The sequence below is a fragment of the Sylvia atricapilla genome, chromosome 4 (assembly GCF_009819655.1).
Source record: "Sylvia atricapilla isolate bSylAtr1 chromosome 4, bSylAtr1.pri, whole genome shotgun sequence".
Classification (NCBI taxonomy): Eukaryota; Metazoa; Chordata; class Aves; order Passeriformes; family Sylviidae; genus Sylvia; species Sylvia atricapilla.
The window spans coordinates 52,275,929-52,295,300 of NC_089143.1; the positions used below are offsets into that span (position 1 = coordinate 52,275,929).

Consider the following 19,372-nt stretch of genomic DNA (forward strand, 5'->3'; position numbering starts at 1 on the left):
AACAGGAAACCCTGAGCAATGATAAAAGGAGTTGATACTGCACTTATTCATCTCCCATCAGTTTAGGATATCATATAATAGGGATAATTACTGCAATCTCCTTATTTTCCATCAGTTTCTTCCAGGATAGGTGCACAGGTGATGCTTCACTCAGCAAACTGAACAAGAAAGTGGCTTCCTGCACATTTTACCTTCACTCCTACTTTCTCAGATATGTATGTATGTATATGTATGTATTTATTTATCTATTATGGATGTATTCATTTATCTAGCTGTATGTACTTATTTATCTATTATGCATTTATGCCTACACCTATAGGCATGTTCTTAAATTTCACATATTCTGCATCTATGTTCACAACATGCATCGACGATTCTGGAATTATATTTTTTGCACAGCAGAAGGCATCTAAAATGAAATGGCTATACCTTGACCATTTTGTTCCAAAAGAGAGGAACTACTGTCAGGACAGTAGTGAATACATCTTTGATGCTGGTATTTTTCCAAGCACTGGCCCTTTTTAAAGAGTTATTCCCTTTAGTTGGGCAATAGTACTAAACTTGAAATTACTGAGCTCTGTAATAGAGTTGCTGTATTTATAACTCTGATGTAGCATTGGACTCGAGTTCTGATCTAACATCTGTTTGAACCTCTGTGTTCTGTACATGGTAGGAGAGGGGGTGAAAGAGTCAGGGTCAAGCCATAGAACTGCTGGTTTTCTCCACCTGCAGAGCTCCAGCTTCTCAGTACCATTTGGGAGAGGGACTTGTAGCCTACAGGGTAACTCTGCTGTTGGCCTCTTGCTATATCTTCTTCACTGAAAAAGAAAAAAAAAATCCTTGCAAAATATCCATAGTGATGATAAAGAAATTCCAAATACCGAGGAGTTTGTTGCTGCAGCTGCCCCCTTGCCTATTGAAAGGCAAAGCTCAGCCGAGTTCAGAAACGAAATCTGACTCTGAGTTGTTATAACCATGAACCATTTCTTTCTATGGAGGTGTGCAACAGACTGGAACTCAGGCAGTAAAAAGTGCTTGTGTTGCCACCCACTAGGTGTCTAGAAGGTGGTCTGCTATGCTACGTTCACTGAATTAATAAGGCCACTGTACCTAGAAAACCCAGATAGTGATGTCTGACTTTCGCATACAAGAAACCAACATTTCAGTGCAACTCCCTCATATGGATTTTATAGCCAAATCCTAATTCCTGATCAGTCCTTCTCAAAAACCTGCACTGAATCAAGTACACATCAGAATATTTAATTGGCAGGGTTAAAAAACCTCAAATCCAATAAGTAGGGTTGCAAACAAACACAAGACAATGTATGACTTTAGTGACTAACATGTTGCTGTTATTTTCAACTCAAAATATGTACTATTTTCCCTGTGTGTAGCATATGAGAAAATCCAGATTACATGCCCTTCAATTTTCATCTGTTTCCTATCAAACAGTCCACTTGCATTTCTCTCATAATGGTAAAAGTAAGGCTAAGCTATTCAGCAACTGGCACTTCCTGAGCCTTAGTCTCATCTCAGCCTGTGTCCTGTTACAACCAAGATAATGTCTGGAAGTGATGGATCAATCCCTTTACTCTTCAGAGAAAAGCAAGGTATTTTTTATCACACTTGAGAAAAAAAATATGAAAAACAGATTTTGAGCTATTTTAAAGTGCCAATTTATTTAAAATTTGATTTGAGAGTATCATGATTGGCATCTTACTGGGACATTAGTATCAAGATACCCATTGGGAATTAAGTTCCATGTCCAGAATGTAAGCTCCTAAATATATTGGGCACATAATGGAAAGATTGATACTTCTTTCATGATGACACTGCCATGGTAATAAAACCTTACACCACAATGTTGCCCCTTTATACCAAAAATACACAGAAATAAACAAATAGAACATGTTGAGAAATTATACAGAAACCCTGTTAAACATTTTAAAGGGTAATAAAAATGCCTTTGACCCATTAAATGCACTCTACTGACTACATGAGCCAGTGCCAGAAAGTATCAAAGCTTTTACAAAGAAAAAGAAATAAAAGAAAAAGGTCCAAGAACTTGGTAGTGTATGTTCTCGCTGAATAATTAAATGAATATGCTGGGCATAACCCAGGAAAAAAGCATATGGACCGTTTCATCTTACAGAAACCCAAGTGCCCACACATATACATGTACACATTATGTAAACATATATATGTTTATACCCACAAGCATACTTGATATGGGCATGGGAGCCCATGTGATAGCTTGCCAGGAATATGATACAATCAGTTATCATTCTGCCCTTATCTATTCAACAATGTAATTCTTTTGACTTTAAAATGTAAACCTCCAGAGTACATGCTAACATTACTTTAAGGAACCTGAATCACTTATTAAAAAAAAAAAACTTTTCCCTTTTCTCTATTATTTTTACTTGTAGCAGTCAAGCCCAATTTCTTATGAGCACTGAAATGTCCTGGGACAGCAATTTTTTCCAATTCTGCAAATGACAGATCAAATTTAGAAATAAGTATTTCTTATTTTCAGAACCAATTTATGACCAAAAAAATATACTACATTAATTAATGTCTGTGTCAATGCATATTTATCTATCTCTTGTGCAGCAGATTCATGAGGCAAGATCCTAATCCTAGAACCAACCATTAAAACAAAACCTACTGTAAATTTTTCTGAAAGGTAAACTTTTTATCTAGAGCTAACAACAAGCCCAGATGCTGTTCTATCCCTAAACCTGTGTGCCTCTTTCTAAACTGCAATACTTTGGGTTTTTATTCTGTACATATGTCTAGTTGCAGTAAGGAACACCTCAAACCTTGTGGTTGCATTTGCTCTGGTATCACTTCATGTGGCCTGAAGAGACAGGACAGGCCCTGTGCATTAAATAATTATTGGAAAACCATATGAATCCAAATAATATTTTCCTTTAAGTTTCTGAGGTAATTTCTGTGCTTTATATCTTTCTTGTAAAGATTATCTTTTATCAGAATTTCACAAGCTCTGCTAAATGAAAACAACCCACAATGAGCTCAACTCTCAGCCACATACAAACTGCAATCCATTAGATTTAACCTCTTGAAAGATGACAAGGCACTCTTCTGTCATGTTATCCTCAAGTCAGCTGTCTTTTTAAGGATCCAAAATACATAAAGCATCTCCCAGAGTCACTCATAGTTCAGATCCTTTTAGTAACAGTTTTATAAAATAAATCACTATCTTGAAATAAAAGGATTTGGGTAACTGTGAGGGTAAAGAGGAAATTGATGACTTGCTTGGATAAATCCAAAGACAAAGGAAACACAGATGAAAATTTTCACTTTGCTATTTGAAACAACCACGAAAGGTTGGGAAGTCAGACTGGGATTACTCTGGTGACTGTGTACACTCCTCTCTTTGTACAGGAATGGTAATTTAATCTATTTACAGTGACTTGTACTGTGACCTCTGGAAGGCGTCACAATAAACTCAGAAAGGATCTATGAAAAACATATTTGAAAAATTCATATCTAACCACATGACAAAAAGTTTGGCTTCCTGTTTGAAACAGATGGAAGAGATTTCACATAAAGCCCATGTAGTTTCATTTTCTTGTGTTCAAACCCAAAACAGCTGAGGTCTAAGTGATTTTAAATCACTAAATAGTCCTTTTTTCCCTTTACCTAATTTAATTTTTTCTCTTGCTGTTGAATTTATGCATCCTTCAGCTGCTAAGCTAACATGTGGCATGTGACCTTTGTGGAGTTTTCCGTGAACATTGCTATATTGGGCTGGAGTCAGGTTAAAACAAGATGTACACACACATGGAGGCAAGAACAAGCAGCTCTCCTATGCTCATTCTAACAGCTTGGCCCAACTGAAACAATATTTTCATGAAGAGTTTGAAATACTATGAATGGCACAAGCATAAGATTTCAGATTGGGTCTCTTATACATCCATTTTTCTCCAGTCATGTTGTTGCAATCGTGTAAGAAATAACAACACAAAATAATTGACAAGGGGGGAAAAGGGTATAATAAGGATTATCAGCACAGATAGCTTCTTACCAGCCAAACCAGGAATAAGAATATAGACATGAGTAAGAATTTCACAGATAACGTTTGGCAGCTGGCGTAAATCAGAAGTGGGATGTGTGAGGTGAACCTGCAATTGTTGCAGATTGGCTCTTCTGCTTTAGCAATAACTGAGGAGCTCATAATACTAATCCTGCATAGAGTATTATTATTAATACACACAGCTCAGCCTACTAAGCTAATACAGCTCACACTATCGTGTTAATTCATTTGCCAAGCTACTCAGTCATTAACCACTCTTGTGTTTTGTCATTTACTTAATTTCCACATTTTGTAATATTTTCATTTGCACCTAAAATCATAGAAGGCTATTAATGAACTGGAAGGTGGCTTGATATGGTATTCTCAGCAACGTTTCCTGGAAAGTGTGTAAAATTACATTTTAATCCAGTTAAGTCCTCACTTTCCATCAAGGGGAGTGTTTCTCACACACAAATGCACGAAATTTTCTCTGAAAGTGTGCAATTAAAATTGTGATTCTTTGTCTTCTTGATAGGATCACAGGATAATTCAGTTTGGAAGGCACCTGCTGAAGTGTCTGGCCTAGCCTCCTGCTAGAAGTGAGGCCACACCAGGTTACTCAGGGATTCAGAGATTCAGTTGAGACTCAAAAACTTTAAGGAATGAAGACTACACAAGCTCTCTGAGCAGCACAATACCCCAATAAGATAATAGAGTGCAATTAATTTCATGGGAAAATCCATAAGTCACACTCTTTTCAAGATGTACATCCTTTTACTATATATCCTCAAAAGCAAGAGAATGAAAAAGAACTTAAAAACATCCCCATCTCATTCTATTTTCGTTTTCACACATGAAGATTTCATTAGTCAAACTTCATAAAAATTATCAGTGTGAGGCTTTTCGTACTTGCGAGCCACAATACATATGTTTGCAAATGAATAGAGTGCTTTTATAAATCCAAGATATTTCTCTCAACAGTTGCATCTTAACTTATCTGGGACCCCTGGGACTGCATACCCTGGTTCCAGACATTTGCCCACAGAGTGTGTAATAGCAATAATAATAGCACCAGCCTGGTGTGTGAGCCCAGCCTGCTGCTCTCCCTGTGGCCTGCTGTGAATGAACACAATTGCTCCGCTGACATTTCCACTATTCTAGAAAGCAAAGCTCAGCTAGACCATTTAGTCAACCATGACTGTTCTGATTTTACAGAAAAGATCACATATTAACTTCAACTCTTTCTGCTACAAGAACTTCATCATCTATAGCAGTTTTATATAGCACTTTTATTTTTTTTTTCCTGTGTGCTTGTGATAGTGTTTTGTTTCTCCCCAGTGACAGCAGAAAAGGACATGATGAGGGTCATGAAATTTCTGGTGTGTTGCAGAGGAGTTTTCAAGAAAGGTCCTGCTAGTTGGCTATTTTTATTTTCTGGCATCATTAGATCTCTGGAAAAATGCCCTGAAAAATTGAGTCCAGGCACATTGACTTTAGAAATTGTTCTATATTAACCAGAAATTTCCTCTTTCCCCACCTACTTTTAAAATTTAACAGTGGAATATATTGAAACATGCAGAGAACTGTAAGACGGCCAAGGGGACTTACATAAAACTCACTTAAATGATCCACTTCTGCAGCGGAATAAATCAGAGGAAATATCAGCTAGGAAAGAGGATATCTAAAGAAAGTGACTGCAAATGGCTAGTTTAAAAAAAAAAATAAGAGAAGTGTGATATCCCTTTCAATTCTCCTTTTTCTACTCTCAAAGAGCCAGTTAATTGGATTGCTTTACTCCATAGAAAGAAGTCACCCTTTCCCTTGGGCCAGCATGGGATGTTTGCAGGCTGAGTACTTGAAGGGCAGATTTGTCTTTTGGTGTTGCATTCAAATGCAGTCACTTCGCGTTGGGTAACAAGCATCTCCTGGGAGATGTGACAAGTGTTGAAATGTGTATGACAAACCTCATTCCTCTGCCAGATCACTGCCCCCTGCGTTTCACAGCCCAGCATCTTTTGTCTGTGGGAAGGAAGGGAGAGGAGTGCCTGCAAGATGAGGGCAAGGTTGGAAAGTGTGATCAGAGCCTGAATGCACTGGCATCTGTTACGAGCACTGGGAGTTGAAATGATATTTCTAAGAACTCCCCATGACCGTTTATAACCACATATTCCAAGAAAACTCCCGATAAAGTCGCCGTCGTTAACAAAGACTGCAGGCTATAAGCAACAGATGAGCTAATCTTCCTGCCTTTTGGGGCGTATTTCCTTGGGCCTGGAGCAGGGGTAGCCACCCTGGTGCAAGTGGGGAGGCACTGGTAGGGAAGGGGATGAGTGGGTGGCTCCTGCCCTGCCTTTGAGGCCATGGCACAGGTGAGAGAACAGGACTGAAGTGTTCATTGCTGGAACGGCAATCATAGCCAGGCTGCTCCCACCCACCCTGCTCCCGTGGCTCCTGAAGCCCACCAAGGCTGGGGACACTACAGCAGTATCCCTCCTGAGGTCTTGCCTTCAGCCACAGCTGCTCCGTGGCTCAGAGTGGACGTGCTCCTTTTTGGCTCATTTTCTACCCAAGGACAGGCAGAGAGGGAACCTCAGGAGATGCTGCACACACCCCAATCGTCTCTCTTATTCCAGCTTCTCAGTGTTAGCGTTTTGGAAGAAAAAGCTCCATACTCTACTGACAATCCTAGCACCTAGCAAGCAGGCAGTGCAACCATCTCTTTAAATGCCTTTCCTCAAAATACCCTCAGAGCCTGAGTTTTGGCTCCACTGGCCTCTGACTAATCATATCAAAGTCCTTACCTACACTTTGTTTCTATTTTTATTTCCCCCTGTAGTATTAGCTTCAGATGTCACGTTTTGCTTACCTTTTAATTAAAGACTTTGACATCTTTAAGCCCCTTTATATTTCCTATCTTGGCAATATTCAAAGAAGGACTACACAGATGGGCAAATAATCACATCAAGATCTGAGGCATCACTTACCTTCATCTTGATCCATTTGGGTAAACTCATGCCACATGCCAGTGTGAACCATTCTTGTAAAGAAGACAAGGACTGTAAATTCCTGCTGAAACTTATTTAGGAAGGGTAACTTTGGCTATGCATAGGTGCCATATATTAAATATAATACAGGCAAAATTTGTTGGGAAGGGCTCTGATGTTTGTAAGTTAGACAGACGGTACCTATTAGAGAGGCTCCAAATTATGAGCAAATGTAAAATAATATAATTTCATATATAATTTACACAGCAATTTTACATGTAGTCTCTTCAGAAAGAAACACCAAACCCTTTTCAATTCCCCAGTCTCTGGCCTTTACAATTAAATAAATTCCCTTCCGTTATTCCTAGGTATTCTGTGTGCAAAGGCACTGTAATATTATCTCATTTCTGAAGAGGTGTTCTTGGACAGTATCTTTAGATGAGCTGTGCAAAGATGCAAACACTTGCTGTCTCCTTTCTCCTTGACAAAGCACCTGCATCTGTCTTCCTCACACTTTCCCCAGGGAGAAGGGAAGCTGGGAGCACCACAAAACAGCACTGGCAGCCTGAACCACGTGATAAATGTGATGAGGCTGATCCTACCTTGGGTGGTCATGAATTAGGAACCACAGCTACAGAACCTAGCTTTGTTGAAGATATCCATGTCCTTCCTTGCCTTATTGCAAAGATTTTATGCCACAGTTGGCAAGTTATCCCAGCAAGCTCTGGGATATCGGTTTTGTTAGAATAAATTTGCCACTGAATTGAGTTTCTCTGTAAACATTTTATTTCTTACTGTGCTCTAGTGGATTGGGGGGGCACCTGAGACTCACTTGTAAAACTGCAGGTGTTGGGTTTCTAGCACACAGTGCAATTCTCACACGGAGTTTTAAAAGTTAAAGCAAACTCTCCCACATGAAGGTGGTCTAATTCCTGAGAGGTAAGTGGCTGCTTGGCCACTTGGTCCCGTTGTGCTCTTTTCCATGGCACTGCCTTTGGATCCTCCATGGCACTGCAGAAGGAAAACCACACCTGCCAGCTGGGCAGACTGGTGAACAAAGCCAAGGACATCAAACACGGAAAAAACCTCTCCAACTCAAGTGGGGAAACTCTGACAAAACACCAGGAGTTTTAAGATATCCCCTAGAAAAACAGCATCTGCTTTCTTATAAAAAGATGCAATGGTTACCAGCAGTTGCAGCCATCTAGGCCAAGCCCTGTGGCAATTGCACAGTTCCTGTCTCTGCTGCTGTGTCTGCAACAGAACCAAACCTAACCAGCTTCAGATGGCCTCTTTTCTTTTCACATCATGTATAAGTATCTATTTCCTCCTCTAATTCCAGAATACAACTCCCTTAGCTCGAATCTGCCCAGCTCTGGATCAGTGACATGTTTTAGATTCAACATCTTAGACCTCCATGCAACAAGAACTGAGAGGTCACTGCTGCTGACTTGAAGGTAGCTTTGTTACTCCACAGGGTGTGTGGCACATGGACACAGACCTGGGAAGGAGCAGGACAGCACAGTCCCAATGAATGCAGCTTTTCTGAGCTATGCAAACATAGAATTTCAAATAGTAAATATGTCAGTGGTCCAGAAGCAAAAATTGCCATTTGCTGACATTCAGGCAGCCACAAGTTTTAGAAGATTTACGCTAGAACTAGAACCACATAAGCAATTGTATTGATTCATGATCACTTACATTTGTTACCATCCTCAAATTCGGCCATGCAGTGTAATAATAATGTTATGAATCATTTTGACAAAACACACCTTCTACACATAATGACAAATGTGAGTAGCCTAGAAATTGTGCAGGTTGCCTGGATCTGCACGCAAGAGAAGAAGCCTGTGCAATTTCAAAACAGTAATAATTTTAAAAAATTGGTTAGGCATATAAACATTGATAAACTTGCTGTACAAATATTATTTTAAAGACACCTGTGACAGACTGCTTGAAGTCAAAGCCTAATACAGCAGTTATCTTCAAGGGGACTTGTTTACATGTTTAAGAGGAAACACGTGCTTGGGCTTTGCTGGGTTCCAGGCACACTGTCCTTACAACCAGCGCAGTACTACCTGCAGTCTCTGCCATATTCCAGCAGGCATTTCCCTGGGCAAATCCCAGAGTGCTGTAATGGAGTTACTCGGTCTGAAATCAGTGACCAGGAATGAAACAAGGGCTGCAGGCTGTGCTTTGTGTTTTACATCTCTGAGGCAGAACATAAGGTTTTCTATTCTGTGCATACATATGCAGAGTATTATCCATATGACAACCATAACAAAAGAAACAAAATTAAAACCAGACTTACTGGAATTTATACAAAATAAACAGTTTGCTTAATATCTCTGCCTAATTTATCTTGTGACAAAAGTGAAATAAATGCTTCCGTCTAAGCTTGGGGGTCGTGGTAGAGATTAGGAAAATAGCAAAATATTTAGCTTACCTCACCTGAAAGCAATCTCCTCTTTGATCTTGTTTTGCTTGAATCGCCAGCACCACTTCTACAGGATCATCAATTCCTTCTCCATCTCTGTTTGCTCTTTTTCATGGAGCTGCGTGCTACTTAGTTGCTGGCTGGGGTTAAACCATGACAGGCCTTCATTTCTGTAGCTGCACAGACACAAGCCCTGCAGATTTTACACTACTGCCTGCTGTGCTTGGCCTTCGCTGCTAACAAATATTCTCTTGGATTTACTTTTACACCTCAAACCTCTAACAGCTTGAGCTTTGAACCAGACCAAGAGCATCAATACAAACAAAACAGCATTTGTCTTCACAGTATGGCTTATATTCCATTAGAAGGACATCTGTAAGGCTGAAAAGTAAGACCTTGTTAAGCAGCAGATGGTGTCAATTCAGTCCTCTTTGCATACAACCACTGGTTACTGCATGCTCCAGTTTTCCATAGCATTCCCACTGCCTGCATGCCATGTTTCGGCTAAGATGTAGATCCTAATTCTTAAGGATGCTGGAACTCAGATGAACAAGCTTCCAGAAAGCTGATGGATCAAAACTAAAGAAAAATTTACACTATTTTTGTTATTATTTATAAACTTCTAACTATGTATAATTAGAGAAAATGGTCTTCATCATGCAGCATGTTGGGCTCACCTAGCACAACCACATGACCAAGTTCTTTGATGAAGAACAGAGAGAACACTGATGGATAAATATTTGTGTGGTTCTTGTCCTGTTTTCTCTATGATTAAATGCACTTCTTTGAGCTAAGCTGTGTCCTTCACTCCCAAACACTGAAAATGCTGGGTGCATTAAAATGTTCCCTATTTTCATCTCATATACTTTTCAGGGCCCCATCTCTATCCTGCCTCATGAGAGCCTGCTGGGGCTGGACAGGCTCCAGGTGAAGGAAACTTGGACAAAGAGGGAAAAGCAAAAGCTCCTGGATCCTTCCTCTCTCTGTGGTCCAGGACACCAGCCTGGCCAAAGCAGAGCTGCCTAATACTGCACAAGGTGAGGTGTTTCACTCCTCCAGCATCCTCATCAACCAGCTGCGGTACCCAGCAGTGCAGAGCCATTTCAAACCACAGCTGGGGCATGTGGCCAGGGAAGGGGCAGGGTGTCCTTCCAGATGGACAGGAACTCCAAACAAGGCAGCACTGACAAAATGACAAAGGGGATATCAGATCCTCAAGCAGTTAATAATATCCAGCTGACACAGAGGAAGACGTGAAATCTATGCAAATCTACAAAACCCACTGGCCCAAAGAAGCAATGGATTTGTTTATCCATGAGTCACACCAAACTTCCAGAAATGTACCAGCTTCCAAAGCAGCTGGATGCCCAGGAACATGGTTTAGCTCTGGCAGTCAGGCATTTTAAACAGCATTTGGAGAACAGAGACTCCAACTTTACACATAGCAATACACAAAAAAATTAATGTTATTGATTAGGTGAGGTTATGGTATGGCACAAGGGCTTCAGCAGCTCAAGGTGCATTCTGCTCTCACAGCCCCACAGAGCTGCTGTGCAAAATCTCCAAGTGGACTTTAGCAGAGGTGGCCATGGAGCTTCCAAGAGCTGGAAGAAGTTCAGAGATGCAAAGCCCTGGGGGAATTTGAGATCGGGCTGCTACCTACAGACAGCAGAGAATGGGATGGTGTGATTTGAAGCAACAGGCAGCACTGTAAAGTAAAACAAATTTCACTTCAGCCTCTGGGAAGCCACAGATCAGCTGATGACAAAAAAAAATTTGCTTCTGCTCATGTACATCATGAAGATAAAAAAAGCTATTTGACCTCAAAGGAAAAAGTTGGTAGAAAAAAATAAAGTGCACAATTTGGTAATATAAATATAGACTAGAGAGGGAAAAGTCCCTTCCCATGAGGCTGCAAGGTCTGGGTGCCCCTTAGGTTCCCCTTAGGAGAATCCTCAGCTCCTGCCTGCTGTTTTACCTTTCCATGCCCAAATTATCCCACTTTTTCAGATGCTGTGCTCATCAATCTCTGACAAGAAACAACTGACAAAACAGCCTGACTTGCACAAGGTCTTGCCCTGTTTCTCAACTGTTTCCTATTGTCACCTCCTTTTTCCTCCTGTCACTGTGCCCTGAGTCTTGCCTGCTGCTGCAGCTCACTCTTTCCTTCTGTCTTTAGAGTGACTGAACGCACAATTAAAAATTGCTGTGCAGCACACCTTTTCTCCCCTCCAGGAGTAAGATGGGAGCTTACTGTACATACATCATGGCAAGACATGGAGGACAGAATAGAAAACACTGTTACTGTTCAAAAAACTGATTTGAATACCAATTTCCATCCTGGTTGATTTGGCAAATCCCTGCTAGGAAGAAGTTAAGAGTCTTCTCTCAATATGCTCCCTGAAAAATAATTAAGTCATTACATTAACTTAGACACGTGTCAGTAAGAGTAGGCTTACACTTGCTCTCAACAGTGATTATCCTTGAATGTACACTAATTTAAAAACCTAACCTATATATAAGCCTCCAAAGATGTATTTTTGGTCTCTGGATGTGGGAGAACAAAGGGTCAAGGTGACCAGGGTGCTGCTGGGTGGAGGGAGGGGAGATGAATGGCAGAGAGGCAGCAAGCAGGGGCATCTGTTGGGATGGACTGGCCAGGACTGTAGCTCCTGCCAGTGGCAGGACCTATCCAAGGAAGAAGCTGAGGTCTGGATGTAGGTGGCAATCCACAGCTCCCGTATTTTAATTTAACTGCTTGCAGTTACTTTGTATAGTGGAGCAAAGATCACCACATAACTCCCATCACATTCCAAATTATAATTCCCAGTTACATAGTAATACACCATGTTGTATAAATAGCGATGCAGTGCTCCCACAAGACACCACAATCCTTGAATGCTAATTACCACTGAGCAGAAAAGTACAAGATTCTCCTACTTACAGCCATGCAACTTTTAGATCCATGTGGTATCAGGAAACTTATACCAAAGTTCTACAACCTTGTAAAAGACTGATTTTTTGGAGGGGTGGCATATCATAGGCTTCATCAGAGAACACTCAGAAACTGATTGCCACCACAGATACCCACTTGGAAAAAAATGAAAAAGCAGCATAAAAAAAAAAAAAGAAAAAAAGAAAAAAGAAAAAAAAAAAAGAAACCAAGATTTAAATAAATTTGCAGCTTTGTTGTAGCATCATTTAACTTCCACTTATACACATTGATTTATTTCAAAGAAAGTCTAGCCTTTCTTCTCCAGGTAACTCTTGTCTGAATTTCCCAGTAATCCTCTACTGATTGTCATTTGGTAGCAAGTGTGGAAAAACACGGCACACAGCAGATTCACTTCACTGTGGTTGTTAAAAGTCAAGTGTAAGTCCAATATTGGGTCTTAGGTAAAAGGAAATCCTGATAAAACCAAGGACCAAATCCTTAATTCTGAGCTTGCTCACTGTACAAATGCAAGCATAAAATTAAAGTTGCTTTGACACCAGTAATTTTTAACTTGGAGATTGAAATCAGTGAGGTTGTACCTGTTTGGGCTATCCATGATTTTGGCCCTATACTTGTTTTCATGTGTCTCCCTTTCGCTTGGTGGATTTTAAGGGAAATAAAAACTTTACGTGGGATATAATTACCATTTTGGTCTAGTATCTTATTTTTCCAGCGGAAACTTCTGGGTGGGAAAACTTGACACTTCGAAAAGCATGCCAAAATTAAGTGCAAGTTTACATTTACCAAAGGAACATTTGACATTTCATTGATGCATCACAAAGAGAAATAAAGGACACACCTGACAGGATTATCTTGTAATGAAGTATTTTAAAACAAACAATGGTACTGCCCAACAGTAAGAAAAAGCAAAGCAAAGGCAGGAGAAATGAAAAGGAAACAACTCTCATCTATGGAAAGTGTGAATATTACTTAGAGCACAGTGACAGAATCCTTAGTCTCACAGTACAGGAGAAAGCTTGTAAAGCGTATCTGAAGTGCTTGATATTTTTCAATAGTTCAAGGTATTTCCCAGTGCAAATACAAAAGGGCTTTATTACAACTTTGTACCCTATCATCTTAAGTATTTTTTTAAAAAATCAGCCATGCATAAATTTTAGTGTGGTGATTTTAAATTTCTTTAGAGATGTTTTTGCTTTCACTCCATCTTACTATAATATGCCTTTCTCACCCAACTTTCATGAGATCTCTAATGACACAGTGGTTTTCTCTATCCCCGAACTGCCACACATAAAACAGATTGGGGCTTATCAGAGATCTGTGCTCTTTTTTCAGTTTCCTCTCTAAGCCAACCTCAACTTTCCTGGCAAATGATAATGAAAAAGACCATTAAGCCAAGCAATAACGAGTAATATAAAAGCTCATTATAAGCCCAATTCATAAAATTACAAGCTGTAGTGTACAGTATGCATAAGTAAAACTGAAAACCAAGTTCAAGCATACCAAACACGATTATAAATTAGCTGTTGTTTTTCTGTCTGAGAAAAGCCATTCTTTAATGAGCTTGGAAACACAGCTAAATATTTTCTTTCATAAATTCAAGAAAAAGCCATACCACTTTTGAGACTTCTGCTGGGCAGCTTTTTCTCGTCTCTCTTTTCCTCTTTTAAATTTTAAATACTGCATAGGAACCATTTGGCCTGTGAGGTTCCCATAGTTAGGACCAAACCCTTCTCAGAGGAATTTTGGCACCTTATTAATTAGCTGGTTATGAGAAGGAGCTGCACTCTTTCAGTGACTCCTATTTCACCATCAGTAAAGTGTGATACCATAATAAATTTCCATCAAGCAAACTATTTCTGGTAATTCCCCCTAATTAACACCAGACTGCTAATAATAAATTAGGCCCTACGTGTTTCTGATATAACCAAGATCTTGTCTGAGTACAAGATATTAACCAACGTCCCAAGAAAGTAAAACTTGAACCTAAATTAAGCCTTTGCTGGTAAAAGGATTTATATACAATTTTGTGAGAAAGCCTTTGAAGACCTCATACAGGGCATTTTGACCAGCAAATATTTTGAGTGACAGAGAGATTTGTTCTGTGCTGAGCAGTGAAAGTGGATTTATTGTGAAAACACACCATTGAGTTTTAAGCCTATAAATCTTACAGTGGATTACAGCATCTTAATGAATGAATGACAGATCTTTTTTTTTTTTTTTTTGGTCGGTGCATTTTAATGTTACATGACGTTGAGATTGATAGAAACCAAACCTTTGCCATTAAAATGTCAAATGCAGACTTCATGCCTTTAAAAATTTGGCTTCTGGAGCTTAATGTACTGTTTGCAAATAGACTTGCATTTGTCTCACTCATAGCCTAAACACTGAAGGGGAGGCAAGTTCTCTGTAAAGTTGCCTCTAAATTTTATAGAGCTGTGTGCAGTGTTTTCCTTTGCCTGTGTAAATAAAGGTAAAAAACAACAGACCATTTGCCTGTTTAAGAGATGCTCAGCTAGGGGGATTCTTACCAGACTGGTATTATCATGAAGGAATTGGCCATGTTAGAGCAGACAGTTAAGTGTCCCACAGTGAAAACAGAGACTGCTGCATGCCAAGACTAAGTACAGTATCAGAAATGCCTGCCATTTCCTTGGAAAGTGTCAACTAAGGAAAAATACTAAAGCCTTCCAGAGAAACAGTGCAAAGTATTCTAGACAGGCAGTAGAATGGAGAAAGGATAGCAAATAAACAATAATTGGCCAATGTAAATTTTACATTGTTACATATTCTACAGCACTCAACACAGTATTTATACCATTCCATCCATCTTGAGAAAAGATGAAGAATCAGAGACTCTCCGAGGCTGGAAGGGACCTTGACTGGTCCGAGGGCTGGATGCAATCAGGTTTTGAGTATCTCCAAGTAGAGACACTCCAGAATCTCTCTGGGCAACCTGTGCCAATGTTTACCATCCTCACAGTTGTCCTCTGACTACAAACCAAGCCTGCTCTATTTTCTTGAATCCCCTTTCCAGGTATTTGTACACATTGATGAGGTCTCCCCTGAGTTCCCTCTTCTCCAGGCTGAGCAGTCCCAGCTCCCTCAGCCTCTCCTTTTATGGCAAATGCTCCATGCCCCCACCATCTTCCTCACCCTTTGCTCCAGTACAGCCATGTCTCTGGTACTGGTGAGACCAGCACTGGACTCAGCTCTCCACATTGGGTCTCACCAAGGCTGAGCAGAGAAGGATAACTTCTCCCATCTGCTGGCAATGCTCTGCCTAATGTACCCCAGGAGACTGTGGTCTTCCTTGTCTCAGAGGAGTTATCACTGGCTCATGGTCACCTTGGTGTCACCAGGACTCACTGGTCCTTTCCTGTAAAACAAAGCTAAAAAAAAAAATAAATCACAAAACCTGGAGAATGTGCAGCTCAAATGCCATCTATTCATTTGTACAATCATGGCTTACCTTTACTGGCTATGATTCAGGAAAAGAAAATACTCAACACCCACAAAATAACTGAAGACAGAGAATTTTACATTTTGAGTAGGGTTTATTTGCTTGTTAAGTTTTTCAATTATAATTAAATTTGCAAATGTGAACAGCCAAAATTTGATGCCAAAGATTATTAAACACAAGCAAAGAAATCACCAGGATTAAACAGCTGGTAGTTTAGCATAAAACAATGTTTGCAAAGCAGCTGACATGGCTAGATGATGCAAAGTAGCTCTGTGAAAAAATAGGTATGCAATTAACAGACCACAACACACACTGAACCACAACTCAACTCCTGCTTTTAAGTTTATCACATTGTTATATTAAGCATTTATATTTATACATAATCCTGAATTATTTCATTATAACATACTGAAACTGTCATCATGGATCAATTATTCACTTATAAAGACATTCTACCTTCAAACAGAGTTAAGCCAAATTCTCTCACAGGCAGTTTTAGAAGAAAAACAATGAGTGACTGAAAATGCATGAAAAGATCTACAGTAGTTAGGTTACTAATATATCTGTCCTGACCCTCTTAACATGAATGCTGTACGTGTGGCGTGTGAAAAACAGTTGGGAATCTAACGAAATCCCCAAATGATTTTTTGCTATGTCAAGTCTGCATTCAAATACACATATATACTTATGTCTCTCAATGCACGTGCATAGGCGTACATGGAGAAAGAAGTATATTTAAACACATACACTCAGACCCCAAAAGATTCTAGAGGTAAAGGCAGGCTTACAAATAAAACAAAATAATACCAGGATGAAAGAGTTCTAAACAACAACGACAACAAAAAAGGTAATAAATATTCAGTGAGATATATGGCAGTATTATAAAGTGCTCTACTAAAATCTCACTTATTAAAATAACGATAAAAATTATGTTCCTTTTAATTGATTTATATAATTTGGTAAAGCCATTAAATATTCATTATCTATCAGTGACTCTATGCTTCCTTTAAAACTTTAAACAAATAGATAAAAGCAGAAATTAAAAGGCAAAGCAGTTAAATGAAGCACTTCTATTGGAGCCCTTCAGGCTTTTGTCCTCAAAATCATTAAGAACTGCAAAATTTCAAACCCTAGAGTACATGGATTAAAAAAAAAAAATTCCAATTAAAACTATGAGGCTAAACAAAATTTAATTGGATTTTTAAGGAGAATGACAAACTGAGAAGTTTTTATCTTACGTTCAGATTGCAAGGTTTGAATTGCAGAAATTACGGAAGACCTTTTCCATTGCATTTCCCCCCCTCTTTCCTCACACATGTGCAATAAAGCTCCACTGAAACCTAGTCTGTAGGTCTCATTTCGACACAGTCCACTTAAGTTTAAAAGCAACCGGGCTTACTTGTTCCTGTATCTTGTCCAGTTTGCTTCCACCCTTTTGATTTTCAGCCAAACTCACAAAAGGGTACATCTACAAGAGTGTAAACATTTTAAACAGCTTTTTACCGTACCACCAAATTTCTTCTTATTTACCAACATTCAACAAATTTACCAAATTTCTTCTGTACCACTGGAAGTTAAAAAAGAAATGTGGTAAGATTGAACAAAAAGAATTTCAGGAAATGAAGTGAAACAGCCCCACAATGTGAACCTGTCTCACTGAATTAATAAAAAGCAAAATATTTTTTCATATTTCAGTACAGCAATTTTGATTTTCTTTCCTCCTCTTTTGTTGATGTTCCTTGTTACAATTGATTTACTCAACCATGACAAATCATGGTGACTTTTTTATCCACGGTTTTATGGATAAAACTATCCATCAAATCAGTACAAAAAACCCCACCGCACAACAACTAAACCAGTAAATGGTTATTTTCAATGTCTATTAGAAAGAGCACTAAAGACTAACAATTAAGCTCTGACACCCCAGTTGAATCAAACAGCAAGTAAATTCGGTTTCCTTCAGCAATCTGCTCTGGTCCCGAGAGTGTCCAATTCTCCATTGTGCAATTCCGCTGAAGCAAATTCACCCTGTGCAGAGGAGCACCAGCTCCTCCTCCCTGGCCTGCAATTGCTCCAATTAAACCAGTTAAGCCCTAATCTGAGGCAAAGGGGGACTGAGCTGGCACACTGGTCTTGTGCTGCCTCTCTGTGTGGATGCAAAATTCATATCAAGCCACAGAATTGGCTGATCTGACTCACAGCAAATGCATAATGACAGCATTGTCTCTCTGTGCCCTTGCTAGATCTGAGAGGTACTGAGCTGCTTAAACCAATGGAATATCATTTAACAATACATTCACTACATCTGGAAGAGAAAAATAAAACCTAAACTAATAAAAATCATAACAGCTGAGCAAGAAAGTTAAGTTTTCAATATGCTATCTGGCACACCACCAATATACATATTCATGAGCTACGTGAAAAAGAATGTTCTGAGAAAAAACAATGTCCTCAGTTGCACTTCAGCAGCTTCCCTCATTTAACACCAGAATATCACGTTCTGGATACAAAACATTGTTACCTCCAGATTCAGCACAATTTCCCCTTTCCAAGGCACTTAAAGCTACCTAAAACCTGAACTGCAAACAGAAGAGTCAAAATCCCTGTTCCCTTAAGATTTGATCTGACATTTTCATCCTATCACACACCCTCAGCAGTAGGGGATGTTGGCTGGTGTTCTGGTAGTACATGAGTTACAGGAAAGTATCCCACTTATGTTTTCTTTTTAGTAGCAGCTTCTAGTTATTCTTTTTCACCAGCATAGCCACGTAAATGCTTTGTAAAAATCTCTGGCTCTTGCAAACCTATCAGAAATTTAAGTGCAAAGGCACAGGTACACATAATTGTGTAGGAAGCTTTCTGTATACTAATATGAGATTAAAAAAATAAATTTTGGAACCATTTATTTTGTGTAATCTTATCTTGACGTTGGGCTCCTTTTAATGGAGTTTAGCCACAATACTTCTGGACACACTTAAAAAACATCACCAAAATGAAGTGAACAGGATTGCTGAATCCAATCTTCTTTTATTTGTTGAATAGCAGCAAGACTGAGACTCCTAATATCAGGTGTTTACTTTTATAGATACTTCACTTTTCATAATTAAACAGAGATAAACGTGGTCAAAAAATCATGAAATACAGTAATGTGCGAAGCGTAGAGATAAAGACACTCTTAATTGTTTGGCTTGGGTGCAATTCGTGATACCTTTCTTTTTATGAAGCAAAATCGTAAATAATAAACACTCTGAAAAATTAGTGTACAACCAATCCCTTCTGCAAGTTTCCTCATCTCTCTTCCATTTTAGAAAAATTGTATATAAATAATTTTAATCAATTATTGAACATGGACATTTTAACCTTTCTGCTCAGTACACTTATTACACAAGACCATCTCCAAGTATCAGATGTTGATAGAGTGGGCATGTTTCTTGCACAGTGGCTTGTCCTTCTTGGAGAAGAAAGTCTGGCCCTCCAAACTGTCACTGCATACCTG

At 39.2% G+C, this 19,372-nt stretch overlaps 1 protein-coding gene across 5 annotated transcripts in view; it reads right to left on the reverse strand.

Moving 5' to 3' along the window:
- Nucleotides 1-15,950: 15,950 nt before the first annotated feature.
- PDLIM5 (PDZ and LIM domain 5) overlaps nucleotides 15,951-19,372 on the reverse strand; it is a 123,538-nt gene continuing 120,116 nt past the window's right edge. For all 5 annotated transcript variants that reach the window (XM_066317925.1, XM_066317924.1, XM_066317922.1 and 2 more), the window contains one exon: nucleotides 15,951-19,369. In XM_066317925.1, coding sequence (XP_066174022.1) covers nucleotides 19,280-19,369 — 90 coding nt within the window. In that variant the 3' untranslated portion in view covers nucleotides 15,951-19,279. The remainder of the gene's footprint in view (nucleotides 19,370-19,372) is intronic.